The sequence below is a fragment of the Geotrypetes seraphini genome, chromosome 10, assembly GCF_902459505.1.
Source record: "Geotrypetes seraphini chromosome 10, aGeoSer1.1, whole genome shotgun sequence".
Lineage (NCBI taxonomy): Eukaryota > Metazoa > Chordata > Amphibia > Gymnophiona > Dermophiidae > Geotrypetes > Geotrypetes seraphini.
Window position 1 is genome coordinate 128,491 of NC_047093.1, and position 15,590 is coordinate 144,080.

General features: G+C 46.4%; 1 protein-coding gene across 7 annotated transcripts in view; it reads left to right on the forward strand.

The window, feature by feature from the left end:
- Nucleotides 1-13,340, forward strand: part of CSNK1D (casein kinase 1 delta) — a 126,980-nt gene extending 113,640 nt beyond the window's left edge. For all 7 annotated transcript variants that reach the window (XR_004540873.1, XM_033960918.1, XM_033960916.1 and 4 more), the window contains one exon: nt 12,528-13,340. Coding sequence is in view for 6 of the 7 variants with exons in the window: in XM_033960915.1 (XP_033816806.1) it covers nt 12,528-12,601 (74 nt within the window). In the remaining variant the exon portion in view is untranslated. The remainder of the gene's footprint in view (nt 1-12,527) is intronic.
- The last annotated feature ends 2,250 nt before the right edge of the window (nt 13,341-15,590 follow it).

A 15,590-nucleotide genomic window follows, 5' to 3' on the forward strand; every position in this document is an offset into this window, starting at 1 on the left:
ACGTTTCAGAGACTCCAATAATGTCTATGTCTTCTGCATTGGCCATGGATTCCAACTCCCCCATTTTGTTTCTTAGGCTTCTTGCGTTAGCATATATGCAATTTAGATCCTGGTATTTTCTTGTCTTCATTTCCTTTCCCTGTGCTTCAGTCTTTAGTTTATTCTCTTGTGCTACAATACTTCTAACCTCCTCTTCTGTGTTAGTTAACTCCTGTAATTTGACCATTGTTTCTTCCCAGCCTTTTTTCCCTTTAGTATCTTCATGGGATACCTTCTTCCGAATCGTCGACGCTTGGTCGACTGTCGGCTTTCCCCTTCTTCTTAGTTTAAAGCCTGTCCTATTCCTTTCCTGACGTTGTTTGCTAGAAGTCTAGTTCCCACCGCGCTCAGGTGCAGTCCATCTCTCCTGTAGAGCTTGTTCTTGCCCCAGAACGTTGTCCAGTTCCTCACGAAGTGGAATCCTTCTTCTTCACACCATTTCCTCATCCACGCATTCATTGATTGTAGTTCCTCCTGTCTTTTCACATCTGCCCTCGGTACCGGTAGGATCTCTGAGAACGCTATCTTCTGAGTCCTCATCTTCAGCTTCCTTCCCAGAATCTTGAACTGTTCAATCAGCGTGCTTCTTCTGTAGTCTCTCCTGCTGACATCATTCGTCCCGATGTGGATCAATACTGTGGTCTCTTCTGTCTCCGCTCCGTCCAGGATCTTTCCAATGTTGTCTATGATGTCCTTGGTTCTTGCTCCTGGGAGGCAGGTCACCAGTCGATCCTCTCTCCCTCCTGCAACGTGGCTGTCCACATGCCTCAGGATCGAGTCTCCCACTAGGATCGCTGACTTTCCCTTCTTTAATTTTCGCTTCGGTCTCAGGTCAATGTCCTTGGAGTACTTCGCTGCTTCTTCTTCTATGTCTTCGATGTGCTTCGATGTTTCTTCTTCTAGGCATCGACCAGCCATTTTCTCCCCCTCGTGTGATGCTCCTCTGTGGGCGTCTTCTTTGAGGTCATCTGCTTCTTCTTCTCCCTTCCATGTTGGTGTAACTTCATCTTCCATCTGAAGTTCGTTCTCTTCCACCCTCCTCCTGTAGGCTTCCTCAATGAATTTCTCGAGTTCCCTGACTTCCTCCTCAATGTGTCGCTTGTTCATGAAATCTTCAGCTGTTGTGACTGGGTCCTCAGTAGTGTAGAGTCCTTCTAGCTCCTGTATCTTGTCCTCTAGTCGCTTTACTTCCTTCTTCAAGCTTTTCAGCTCCTGACACCGACCGCATACATATGACTGTTTCCCCGAGGGGAGGTAGTCATACATATGACAGTCTGTGCAGAACACTGAAAAGCTCATCTTCTGGTTTCTCTCTACTTCCATTGTTGTTCCTGCTTTAAAATAACAGTTAGCAGTTTACGTGTGACCTGCAGATGTTATGTATGGTAGTGCCTTCTGTGTCTGCTTTGTGTCCTCTCTCTCACTCTCTCTGCCTGCTGCTGGTGTCCTCTCTCTTCCTCTGTGGCTGGTGTCCTCTCTGCCTTTTGCTTGTGTGTGCTGTCTTGGCTTTACCTTACCTGTGTGTGTGTGTTCCTTGTGTGTCTGTCTCTGCTTTACCTTCTGTGCCTGCCGCTTCCTTACCTTGCAGGCTTTCCCTGGTGTCCTTGGTTGTGGTGACTTTGTCCCTTCTTGAGGCCCTTCGCAAAGGCGCCGCGCGCCGAACGGCTGAGCGCCGTTAGTCCCTCCCCTTTTAAGGGGAAGCTACTCTGGATGACGTCGGGGGTGGGCGGAGCTAACTCTCGCCGCTGCCCCAGTCGATCCGGCCTCCTCTGCTCCTGCTTTTCTCCTCCGGTTGTGTTTGTTTCTTGGTTTTGCTCCCCTGTTCTCCTCCTCTCGCTTCTCTGCCTCCTCTCTGCCTTCTACAGAGCCAAACGGCATGTATTGTGCAATGAGCACTTTCACTAGGAGAAAGTGCTCCAGACGCAAGGCACTCGCAGCCAGTCTGTGCAGTCACTGTAAAGGGGAATCCTCATCAGCATCGGGTGCTGACATCCAAGGATCCTCTTTGCGAGTACCTCGCTCGCTGGCAGCTGACAGCAGGAAAGTCCGGGTATCCCTCTCCACGCTCACAGGGTTTCCCCTAGCCGCCTACGGTCAGGGAAATAAAGTTTCCCTTACCACTGGTGCCGGGGACTCCTTTACCACTGCTGCCGGCTTGCCTACTTTAGCAACTGGGGCGATTTAGGCCTCTCAGCCGCTATAGGCCTCAGAGGGATCATTTTTGGCGGGAAGCCCCTCCATTTTTTTGTCTGCAGCCTTAAGGTGACCTTCCTCCTGTATTGGAGAGACAGGGGCAGGTTTCTGTTGGGTCCACTGCTTTGGCAGTGAGCCCCATTAGGCCGCCAGGGGTCCCCCCCCCCCCCCCATTTATGTTTTTACCTTGTGCAAGGCTTATTTTCAAGCGGCTGAGAGTCCTGCTTCCACCCCTGGGGTCTTGGGGGGGGGGGGTTCCCTCTATGTTCACTCCGGATCGGTCTCCCTCAGCTCCAGTCGTGTCCCCGTCTTCTCCCTCGTCCAAGTAGCCGCGGGTGTCTTGGGACGAGGATGTGTTGTCTGAGGAGCAGTTTTCATAGGATGACGACCTGGATCTTCTCGGGGGAATGGAGGATCTTCTCGGGGGAACAGATGCCAGTAGCGGTGCTTTTGCAGTTCCATCACCTGGCGAGGAAGCGTCGTGGTGTACATTTTTCAGCAGGGTGAGCTCCAGGACCTGATTCTTCAGGTCTCCTCGGTGTTGCGCTTAGAGGAGGAGGCGAAGGAGACCCCGCATGTGGTAGATGCTCTGATTGGGGGGATCCGGTCTGCATCTCGCTCTTCCTATGCATCAGGATATTCAGGATGTTGTTGGAGGCGCCTTTTCATTTTGCATGCTCCATGGCTTATCTGTATCCCATTCCAGAGGGGGATAGGGATACCTTGAAGTCACAAGTGGTGGACACAGTGGTCTCAGCTATCGTTAAGCGGCATACGGTGCCTGTTGAGGGCGGCGGCGCCTAGCGAGACTCTGAGGAACTTAGGTTAGGGGCCCTTCTTAGGCAGAATTTTGATGTCTGCCTCATCAATTGGGAAGTTATCTATACTGATTGCGGAGGATAGCTGAATGACCTCTTTCCATTGGAAGAGAAGGCAATTTGTTTTAGAAGTGCTTAGGGATAACATTATCTCTAAGCCAGTTTTTAATACTAGTTAATTTTAAGTTGCTGGCATGGATTTCATTCTTATTTGAAGGGTCAATTGGATGAACGAAATGAATGTCATCAGCATAGGATGTAAAACCTATTGATTGGCATAACGTCAGAAGCAGTGCAGGTAGATGTTGAATAGCGGAGAAAGAATCGAACCTTGTGGAATGCCGAAGTTATTTGTGTAGATTTTTGAGTTGTGCCATTAAAGACCACAGAAGAAGTTTGGTCTGTGAAATGAGGGCAGACCCATTCTATAACCTGCTCTTTGATTCCAACTGCAGATAATCTTTTCAAGAACAATTGGTGATCGACGGTATCGAAAGCCGCTGATAGGTCCAATGAAATGAGAATTACCAACTTATGTTGGTCAAGGAAATATTGGATTGAATGGTCAGGCCTAATAAGGAGTGGAATGATGGCAGAAACCTGTTTGATTTGGGTGTAGTATATTGGGTTTTTTGACAAAGTAGTGCCTGCGGTTTGCAATTTTGGGACAGCACTATCAGTTTTGTGTGCTTTCCTTTGGTCTGGCTATGGCTCCTCAGACGTTCACCAAAATTATCGTGGCTGTGGTGGCGGCCTTTTGCAAGGAGGGCATTCTGGTTCACCCCTACCTGGATAACTGATGGATCCGAGCAAAATCGTTTCAGGAAAATGCCTGGGTTACGGCTCTGGTTGTGGATTTCCTGCAGTCGCTGGGATGGGTAGTCAACCTGTCAAAGAGCCAGTTGGCTCTGTCTCAGCACCTGGAGTACCTTGGGGTTCTTTTTGACACCGGCTTGGGGAAGGTCTTCCTGCTGGAGGCCCATATGGTCAAGATGCAGTTCCAGATTCACCTTCTGATGTTTTCCTGATGTCCTAAGGCTCAGAGATTTCTCCAGGTTCTGGGGTCAGTGGCGTCTTCCCTGGACATGGTTTGGTGGGCCCTAGCTCACATTCGCCCACTTCAGCATGCTCTGCTTTGGCGGTGGTCACCTTAGGTGCACGACCTGGACTCTCCTGTTCCTCTTCTGGGGTTTGCTTGTCACATTCTCCGTTGGTGGCTACAATCATCCAGTCTGGTGCAGGGAGTGAGGACAGTGGACAGTGCTTCTCACGGATGCCAGTCTACTTGGTTGGGGAGCTCAGTATCTTGGTTGCCTGGCTCAGGGCAGTTGGTCTCTGGAGGAGGTGTCTTGGTCGATCAGTGTTCTGGAGACTAGAGCCATCCAGCTAGCGTTCTAGCGTTCCAGACATTGTTGACGGGCAAGTCTGTTTGGGTTCTCTCGGATAGTGCCAAAGCGGTGGCCTATGTCAATCGTCAGGGGGAAACCAAGAGTCGTCTGGTGGCGCAGGAGGCAGCTTTGCTCATAGCCTGGTCAGAGACTCATCTTCTGGACATCTCGGCTTCCCATATAACAGGAGTGGAGAATGTCCAAGCAGACTTCCTCAGTCGGCACGTACTAGATCCCGGCAAGTGGTGTCTCGATTCTGCAGACTTCATGTTGATTGTTCAGACTTGGAGTCCGCCAGTCATGGACCTGATGGCCATGAGTGTCAACACCAAGGCACCATGGTTCTTCAGTTGGTGCAGGGATGTTCAGGCTGAGGGACTGGATGCTCTGGTACAGCCTTGGCTGACAGCGGGCCTCCTGTACATGTTTCCTCTGTGGCCAATGGTGGACAGAGTTCTTCTTTGCATTACTCGGCACCCCAGCTGCGTGATCCTGGTGGCCCCAGATTGGCCTCAAAGCCCGTGGTATGTGCCCGACCTTCTGACTCAGCCCATATCCAGGTCCCTTTTGTCTTACAGCTTGGCTCTTGAGTGGAAACGCCTAGGTAAGAAAGGTTATTCAGATAAGGTGATCTCCACTCTCTTGGGGTCCCGGAGACTTTCCACTTCCAGGGCTTATGTTCGTGTGTGATGTCTATTTGAGGAGTGGTGTGCTGCGCGTGGAGTGGTTTCCTTTTGTGCCTCTTGGAGTTCTTGCAGGATGGCCTGGACAGGGGCCTTGTCCGCTTTTCGTGGGTTGCTGCAGGGTCAATGCTTGACATCTCTGCCAGATGTGGTTCGCCTCCGGTGTGGCCTTCAGTTCTGTCTTGGGATCTCAAGCTGGTCCTGTCCGTGCTTGTGCGCCCTCCCTTTGAGCCCTTACGTTGCTGCTCTTTGAAGGACCTTACTCTTAAAGCGGTCTTTTTGGTGGCGATTACTTCTGCGAGACACGTTTCTGAGCTGCAGGCTTTCTCTTGTAGGCCTCCCTTCCTGGAGTTTTCTAGGGAGCGTGTTGTGTTGCAGCCTGTTCCTTCTTTTCTGCCGAAAGTGGTTTCGCCTTTTCATGTCAATCAATCAGTAGTCCTCCCGGTGTTGGGAAGTCGAGAGGACTCTTCGGAACAGAAGCAGTTGTGCAAGTTGGATGTCTGTCAGGTCCTTCATTCTTATGTTCAGTGGACCCAGGAATTCCGGAAAAAGGATCATCTCTTTGTCTTCTTAGAAGGTCCTTGTAAGGGGGATGGTGCTTCCAAGGCTACCATTTTGCATTGGATTAAGGAGACTATTGCTTCTGCATATCTTCAGAAGAAGTTTGTTCCAGATTTTCTCAAGGCTCAGTCCACTCGGGGTCAAGCGGTTTCTTGGGCTGAGTCTTCTCTTGTGCCTCCAGTGGATATCTGTAAAGTTATGATTTGGTTTTCTCTGTATTCCTTTATTCACCATTACTGTGTGGATGTTCGGTGATGAGTCAAAACAACGCGAGATAATTGCACGTGGACAATTGAGGACAGACAAATCGCGCGCAGGACATCAGTGCGTTGGATTCAAAACACTATTTTACAGTGGTCCGAGGGTGTGTGTGGGGGGAACCCCCCACTTTACTTAAAACTGTTGGTGCTCCCGTGGGGGGAATATCCATTACAGATGAAACTGTAATTTTCCCCTAAAAAGAGGGAAAAAGGCTGTTTCCTCTATAATGGGAGGGTTCCTCCCACACACCCCCTCGGACCGCTGTAAAATACTGTTTGAATCCAGCGCGCTGACGTCCTGTGTGCAATTGTCTCACGCGTTTATGTCTGTGTAACGGACATTCAGGTGTATCGGGACGCAGTGGTTAGCGTGTTCTGGTGTCGGCCCTTTGATGGGTACTGCTTTGGTATGTCCCATCAGTGAAGCCTGTACCGATCTGGAGAGATGACAAAGAAGGAGAAATTAGGTTCTTACCTGCTAATTTTCTTTCTTTTAGACTCTCTATACTGGTACAGGGACCCCACCTTGTCTGTTGTTTGTTCTTGCGGGTTTGTTTGCATGAAGATTTTGCTTTTTCTATGGGTTCTAGTATTTTTCTAGGGCCAGGGAGATCAAAGAACAGCAGCTGTGGCTCGGCTGGCGAGCTGTGGGTACCTTTTGCTGCAGGGGTCTGTTCTATGTTTTTTCCAACCGCATTCCTGTATATAAATTGTTATTCCTGTTCGGAGTATTACTGTTTATAATTAGCTTTTCTTAGTTCTGCTTGGCTATTCGGCAGGCTGTTAGATAGTGGGAGGGACAGCTATTAAGTACTATAATCAAGAGTTTGGTCTCAGTCTCCACCTTCTGGTCATGGTGAGCTATTACTCATCAGTGAAGCTTGTACCGGTCTGGAGAGCCCAAAAGAAAGAAAATTAGCAGGTAAGAACCTCATTTCTTCTTAAATTTCTGAGAATTTCTTGAATTAGAAGATCTGATTATTCAAAGATAGAGGAATCAGATGTAAATAGCCCATGTATGATTTTAAAAACCATAGAAGTGCATTTAAACTGTATCCTAAGATAGACAGGGAGCCAGTGAAGATTTCTCAAAAGAGGAGACACATGATCCTTCAGCAGAGCTTCTGTTATTTTTCCAGCCACCGAAGTGAGGCTTATCAGCCTGTGTGTAATATTTACTTCGTTCCAATATATACCTTTGTCAGCCAAATGAGGTCCTTTGCTAGAGCCTGTAAAACTACTTCAGATACGCTCCCCCGCCCCCCCCTATTACTGACCTCTATTTTACCTATTCTGTCTAATATGTATAAAGCTGCATTTTATTACAGAACAGGTGCATAATGATAGTCCATTATCCATTTCCCTTTTCAAACTTACATTAAGCTGAATTTGGAATCTTAATAAAGCAGTGTGCATAGCATTCTCTAATATCTTCCATTCCTGTTTGTAAAGCAGATCCGAACAAGGTTGTTTTTACCGGGGAATACTCAAGGAAGGAATAATTTTGATTATTGAATAAGTGATGCTTAGGGGGTTGGGATATATCAGGGTTGTAGATGGTTCTTCTTGGTGACTACAAAGAAGAAATAACTTCCAGTCACTATTTTGTATAATTTGTAGATCTTTGGGGTTTTTTTTTGTAAAAATACATCACCTCTGGGATTGATTTAGTTCCAATCATATGTTGTTTGGTAATTCTATCTGTTAACTGAGTTATTATTGAGCTTTGTAATTTGTTGCAATGTTAATAAAGACTATTAAAAAAACAAAACAAAAAACAAATACTATGTGATGCTTACAATAGAAAGTATTGCTACTGGACCAACAATTGCCCCCTTCCTGTTTTCTCTTCCTCCTTTTGATGTTATTCTTGGTATGTATTTGGCAGATTCCATAAACATCAATAATAATAAAACCCTAAGTGTGCATGCGCACTCCTACCTCCATGATCCCTGCCTCCATGATCTGTAGCTCCGTGGCCCCCCATGGGCAGTAGAAGGAGCCTGTGGTGTTTTGTGTGCGGCGGTTTTCTGGCTCCTATTGCGCATGAGGGGCCACGGAGTTTGAAGTGGCAAACACGACAACTCCGTAGAGGAAGCCACTGAGCAGGAAAGCCGCCGAGCAGGGAGGAACCACCGACTAGGTAAGCGTCGGCACAGTGGCAGCAGTCCTCACCTGCCAACCCCCATTCCTTACCCAAAGCAGCAGTGACAGCACTGTAAACAGGCTGTTCGCGGATGTGATAGAAGAAAGGCCCTGTCGGCTGGCTGCGAACAGCCTGTTTACAGCGCTGCCCCTGCTGCTTTGTGTAAGGAATGGGGGGTTGGCGAGTCAGGATTGCTGCCGCTGCTACTGATATTTAGGTGGGAAAGGAAAAAGATGCATGATTGGGAGTTGGGGCCTGGATTGGTGAGGAGAGAGACATGGGATAGCCACTAGAAAGTGGAAGCCATAGCTGGATTGAGGAAAGGGCAAGGGATCCCTTAGCTGGCACAGCTGGAAGGCAGCTTCAGTGAGAGTCTGGGCAGGGACAGAGAGATAAAGATAGGCAGCAGGAGAGAGAGAAAAAGAAAGATAGATGGGGCAGGGAGAGAGAGAAAGAAGGAAAAAAAGATAGATGGGGCAGGGAGAGAGAAAAAGAAAGAAAGACAGACATCTATTCTAGCACCTGTTAATGTAATGGGTTTAAACATCAGGCGGCGATCCAGCACAAGGATGAGCGAATGGGGTTCGGAGGGGAGATGAGACGTGTTTGCCCATTGTGTAAGCTGGGCAGGTGTGTGCCGGCAGCTGGATTGAGGAAAGGGCAAGGGATCCCTTAGCTGGAAAGCGGCTTCAGTGAGGGTCTGAGCAGGGAGAGAGAAAGAAAGAAAGATAGATGGGGCAGGAAGAGAGAAAAAGAAAGAAAGGAAAAAAGATAGACGGGGCAGAGAGAGACAGAAAAAAAGAAAGACAGACAGACATCTACTCTAGCACCCATTAATGTAACAGGCTTAAACACTAGTTCTAGCTATAAAGTGATAAGCTGAATTTTCAGCCCTTGTGAAACATAGAAATAGACGGCAGATAAGGGCCACGGCCCATCCAGTCTGCCCACCCTAATGACCCTCCCCTACCTTTGCCCTGTGAATAGATCCCATGTGTCATCCCATTTGGCCTTAAAATCAGGCACGCTGCTGGCCTCAATCACCTGCAGTGGAAGACTATTCCAGCGATCAACCACCCTTTCAGTGAAAAAGAATTTCCTGGTGTCACCTCGTAGTTTCCCGCCCCTGATTTTCCACGGATGCCCTCTTGTTGCCGTGGGACCCTTGAAAAAGAAGATATCTTCCTCCGCCTCGATGCGGCCCGTGAGATACTTGAACATCTCGATCATGTCCCCCCTCTCTCTGTGCTCCTCGAGCGAGTATAGCTGTAATTTGTCTAGCCGTTCTTCATACGGTAGATCCTTGAGTCCCGAGACCATCCGGGTGGCCATTCTCTGAACTGACTCCAGTCTCAGCACATCCTTGCGATAATGCGGCCTCCAAAATTGCACACAGTATTCCAAGTGGGGCCTTACCATGGATCTATACAATGGCATAATGGCTTACGGCTGACGAAACCCCTGCGTATGCAACCTATGATTTGTCTTGCCTTGGATGAAGCTTGCTCCACTTGATTGGCAGCCTTCATGTCCTCACTGACGATCACCCCTAAGTCTCATTCTGCTACCGTTCTTGTTAGGATCTCGCCATTTAGGGTATAAGTCTTGCATGGATTATGGCTGCTCAGGTGCATAACTTTGCATTTTTTGGCATTGAAGCTGAGTTGCCAGTTCCTAGACCAGCGCTCCAGTAGGAGCAGGTCGTGCATCATGTTGTCGGGCATTGAATCTTCGTCCGTTGTGCATTTGCCCACTACATTACTTAGTTTGGCGTCATCGGTGAATAATGTTATTTTACCTCGAAGCCCTTCTGCCAAGTCTCTTATAAAGCCCTGTAGCACTCCACTGATCACCTCCGTCATTTCGCAGGGGGTGCCGTTCACCACTACCCTTTGAAGCCTACCTCCAAGCCAGTTCCCAACCCATTTCGTCAATGTGTCACCTAATCCTATAGAACTCATCTTGCTCAGCAACCTGCGGTGTGGTACACTGCCGAATGCTTTGCTAAAGTCCAGGTACACGATGTCCAAGGACTCTCCAACATCCAGCTTCCCCGTCACCCAGTCAAAGAAGCTGATCAGGTTGGATTGGCATGATCTCCCCTTAGTAAATCCATGTTGACGGGGATCCTGTAGATTCTCCTCATCCAGGATCTTATCCAATTGGCGTTTGATTAAAGTTTCCATTAGTTTGCTCACTATCGATGTTAGACTCACTGGTCTGTAGTTTGCAACCTCCATCTTTGAGCCTTTCTTATGGAGTGGAATGACGTTAGCCGTCCTCCAGTCCAACGGGACGCTGCCTGTACTAAGGGAGAGGTTGAAGAGCGCGGACAGTGGCTCCGCCAAGACCTCACTCAACTCCCTAAGCACCCTGGGGTGTAGGATGTCAGGCCCCATTGCCTTGTTAACCTTGAGCTTTGACAGCTCACCGTAGACACTGCTGGGCGTAAACTCAAAGTTACTAAACGGGTCAACTGAGTCAACCCTTGTCTGTAGCTGAGGGCCAAGCCCCGGCGCTTCTCGGGTGAAGACTGAGCAGAAGTATTCATTTAACAGTTGGGCTTTTTCCGAATCCTTTTCCACATAGTCTCCGTGTGGTTTCCTAAGACGTACAATCCCGCCTGAGTTTTTACTTCTGTCACTGATATATCTGAAGAAGGATTTATCTCCCTTATGGATGTTCTTTGCCAGAGATTCCTCCATGTGGAATTTAGCCTCCCTGACTGCTGTTTTGACGGCTTTTGACTTGGTCAGGTAGTCTGCTCTAGAGTCCTGTTTTCCCGATTGTTTGTAAGAGATGAATGCTTTTTTCTTCTCCTTGATGAGGTCTGAGATCTCTGCAGTGAACCACTGCGGCTTATTGTTCCTTCGCCGTTTACTTATCAATTTAACATAGTGGTTTGACGCTTCCTGTATGGTGGCTTTCAAAGTCGACCACATTTCTTCCACGCTATCGGTTTCTGTTGGCTTTGTAGCGCCTGGTGAACAAAGGAACCCATGTCTTGGAAGTTTGTGTCCCTGAATTTGAGAACCTTGGTCAGTGTGATAGATTTAGTGAAACCTTTCCTAAGATTGAACCATACCATGTTGTGGTCACTGGAGGCCAATGTGTCGCCCACCGAGACCTCTGTGACACTTTCTCCATTGGTAAGTAATAGGTCCAGAATTGCCTGATCCCTTATTGGGTCCAACACCTGTTGCCTGAGACCAGCACCCTTCATAGAGTTTAATAGCCTCCTGCTGCCGGAAGCTTCAGTGAGATGACAGTTTCATTCCACTGAAGCTGAGATAAGCGATGACTTCACTCTTTTTTGTTTATATTTTATCCTTTTTCTGAAAAAAGGAGGTGATATTGTTGGTTATTAAACATTTCTAGTTGGCAATGATCAGTTTATTAAACATATATATTTGACAGTGACCATCTGTTAAATTAATGCAAGCCTTTTGCCCATTTTACAGTAGTATCCTTTTCATTCTGGGAGGTCATTAAAAATGTATAGGAAGCGTTTCATTTCTTAGAGCTCAGAATCTCCAGCCTGGTCGTAAGTAGGCAGCAAATGTTTAGCATACAAGTATGTATGAACATATCAGAGAGTATACACGCCCAAGAGTCAATCTATAAATGTGTGCATATCTCTGCCAATGAATAGCTTAAAGGTGGCTGGGTATATGAATAGGCAGAGCAGGGGTGGAGTGCAAAAGTTATATGTATATCTCGGGGACATAAGTGTACACTTAAGCCAGCTGTATGGCTATTTGTAAGAGCTACTGCCTTGGCGTTATATGCAAGTAAATACTCACTTATGCTCTATTCTATAAAGAAAAGAAGGCACCTACTTCACTTTTTAGAATAAAGGGCCCTCCAGTCACCACTGAAAACTGACTTATTTAATAAATTTATTAAAATGTACATTGTTCTTTTAGACTGTTAGCCTGATTTTAATATATATTTTAAATCAATTGTATTTTATTTACTGTTTGTATAAATTCTCTTTGTATGTGAACTGCCTAGAAGTATATAGTGTGGCGGTATATAAAAAATAAAATTATTATTATTATTATTCCCCCACCCCACCCCGCAGTGTATTTCCTTTGAATTCTTTTTAGCTGAGATTTTATTTCTTAGAACATGAGAGTTGTCACACTGGACAGACCAAAGGTCCATCAGTTTCTTCTTGGTTGCATTTCTCTTGTTTCCTGGACAATGCTTGTGCTATAATAGGTAATAATTTTGTGTTAACTTATGAATGCAAGGAATATGGCATTTCCAGCTGGTGGCTGTTGTATTAGCATATAGAAATAGGGATGTCCTGTAGAATGTGAAAATAAGTTTTGTAAAGTTAAACAAAAACTACTAGAGTTGTCTGCTATAGTCAAGTATATTAGGAGATCTCAAGGTTTTTTCTTCTACTATTAAACTCTCATTTTTGCACCTAGATCCCTGGTCCTTTACCTTCCAAAGGGCTTCAATCTGTGGCACATCAATGAAAAACATTTTACCAAGGCGATAAGACAATGCATGTTACCATTGGGTTTACTAGGAAAAATATCCTCCACTGAAACAGAGCCAAAGAAGATGAAGCTCTCCATGTCTTTTGCAAAAATGGACAGTCTCAAGCCCTAACTTCAAAAGAAGCTGTGATCAGGAACTTTGACCTCTTAAGTGAACTCTAGCATTAGGACTGGGAAAAGGAGAAACTTTTTCTGCTATAATTATAAATCTTGATTGGTTGAAAATAATTTTTTCTATCATTTAACTATTTTAGTAGCATATTTCAGAGTTGAAGAATTGCTTTTATTCAATTAAAACCACATAATTTGAAAACTCATAAAAAGAATGATTTGAAATTTCCAATGAAATGTCCTGTTAGAATAACTTTTTTTAATATTTGGGGGTCCTTTTATCAAGCCGTGCTAGTGGGATTAGCGCGTCAGACATTTCATCACACGCTAACCCCCGCGGCCGGCTAAACAACACCTGCTCAATGCAGGCGTTAGTGGCTAGCACGGCAGCCGGTTTAACACGCGTTAAACCCCTACCGCAGCTTGATAAAAGGACCCCTTAGTTGCTTTTGTTAGTTGTTTCTCATTTTTCATGTAGAATTTCCTTGCAATACAGAAACAATTTAGAATTTGTATCAGAATAGAGTCCAGGAAAGTTTACTAAGTGCAATGAAAGGTTTAAAATGGAAAGGATGTTGTACTTTCTAGACAGGGAGGGGATGTATATATTAAAACATCATTGCTTTAGTTTGTCTTTCTTTTAAATAGTAGGGCTCCTTTTATCAAGCCGCACTAGCGGGGTTAGCGCGCGTGACTTTTAATCACGCGCTAACCCCCATGCTGGCCAAAAAATTATCGCCTGATCAAGGCAGGCATTAGCGGCTAGTGCGGCCGGCGGTTTAACGCGTGCTATTACATGCGTTAAACCGCTAATGCTGCTTGTTAAAAGGAGCCCTTAGTCTTCTTATTATTTTTCTTGAACATGTTAAATTTAAGACACTTTTGTACATAATTAAACAGTGACAGCTGAGGCTGTGAAGTATGGCATTCCATATGCTTATTTCTCTGGCGACAAGCAGGGGAACTGCAGTCACACTTGCTGGCGAAATCCTCTGACTGAGCCTGCGTGCCAGTGTTCTTCCGTAGGTACAGTAGAGGTTACTGAGCATGTGTGGACACCTTGCCTCCCAAGCTCCATCCCCTTAGCTGTTCATTTTTTCTTTGACAGTTGCAGCTCTACCCTCTCCTTGCCTCTTCAGTCACAATTTAAAAAAAAATAATTACTAAACACATTTAATTATTGATATTTCTTTTTAAAAATATATAAAATAGAGTACAGATTTTTAAAAGACTGCCACTATTCTTTTCTCTATACAGAAAAAAAACCCCAAAGGAGAGAGAGACTCGCAAAAACACCGCTGGTATTTTGTTTTTGACAAACTTCATAATCAGGCGGTTGCTAGGACCGCAAAGACTTTTTTCTTTTGGTATGGAACGGAATTCCTCTTCAGTGGTGCTGGAAAATCCCTGATGCCCCTCCTCCCCCTCAGGGTCCAAGTCAGGTACGGCCGGGGAAAGGAAGCTCTTCACTGTGGTCGCTGTTGGAGCAAAAGAAAACGGCATCCGTGGCCAGTGTGAAGAAAAAGCAACCAGCTCTGGAGGCTTGCAAAACACCTCCCCCACCGGTTTACATGAAGCCCACGTCTGCTTCTTGTCCAAAGGATAAAATGGGGAGACATCCTGCGGGTACTGCCACTGCCTCACAGTCCTCATCTGAACCCACACAAGATTCTGAAGGTAAACTTTTAACTTTTCACAGAAAAATGGGATCGAAACGGCCACTATCTCCAATACGGGTTCCTGACAACCCCATATCTCCAAAACAGTTATATATGCCTCACTTGCTTCCAACAATTTTTCCACAGGCTCAAAGTTCCATGACTACAGTAGTGAATTTTTCTCACTTTTACAAAATTGTATTAGGGACAGTGTTGCTCTTCTCCATCAACCCTCTCCCGCTCCTGCTGCCTCAGAGGATATTCAACAGTGCCCTGACTGCATTGAGCAGCATCCATCACCAGCCCTTCTGTGCTCAGAACCTTGCTTCAATCCTCCAAATATTGCTTGTTCTTCTTGTACATCGCTCTCCCCTTCGCTTCAACAACAGATGTCTCCTGTACATAAGAACATAAGCAATGCCTCTGCTGGGTCAGACCTGAGGTCCATCGTGCCCAGTAGTCCGCTCACGCGGCGGCCCAACAGGTCCAGGACATAGTAACATAGACCTGTGCAGTAATCCTCTATCTATACCCCTCTATCCCCTTTTCCAGTAGGAAATTGTCCAATCCTTTCTTGAACCCCAGTACCGTACTCTGCCCTATTACGCTCTCTGGAAGCGCATTCCAGGTGTCCACCACACCTCGGGTAAAGAAGAACTTCCTAGCATTCGTTTTGAATCTGTCCCCTTTCAAATTTTCTGAATGCCCTATTGTTCTTTTATTATTCGAAAGTTTGAAGAATCTGTCCCTCTCTACTCTCTCTATGCCAGGGGTATCCAATGTTGGTCCTCGAGGGCCGCAATCCAGTCAGGTTTTCAGGATTTCCCCAATGAATATGCATGAGATCTATGTGCATGCACTGCTTTCAATGCATATTCATTGGGGAAATCCTGAAAACCCGACTGGATTGCGGCCCTCGAGGACCGACATTGGACACCCCTGCTCTATTCCCTTCATGATCTTGTAAGTCTCTATCATATCCGCTCTAAGTCTCCTCTTTTCCAGGGAAAAGAGACCCAGTTTCTCCAATCTCTCAGCGTATGAAAGGTTTTCCATCCCCTTTATCAGACGCGTCACTGTCTTCTGAGCCCTCTCGAGTAACGCCATGGTCCTTCTTAAGCTACGGTGACCAATATTGGACGCAGTACTCCAGATGCGGATGCACCATCGCCCGATACAATGGCAGGATAACTTCTTTCGTTCTGGTTGTAATACCCTT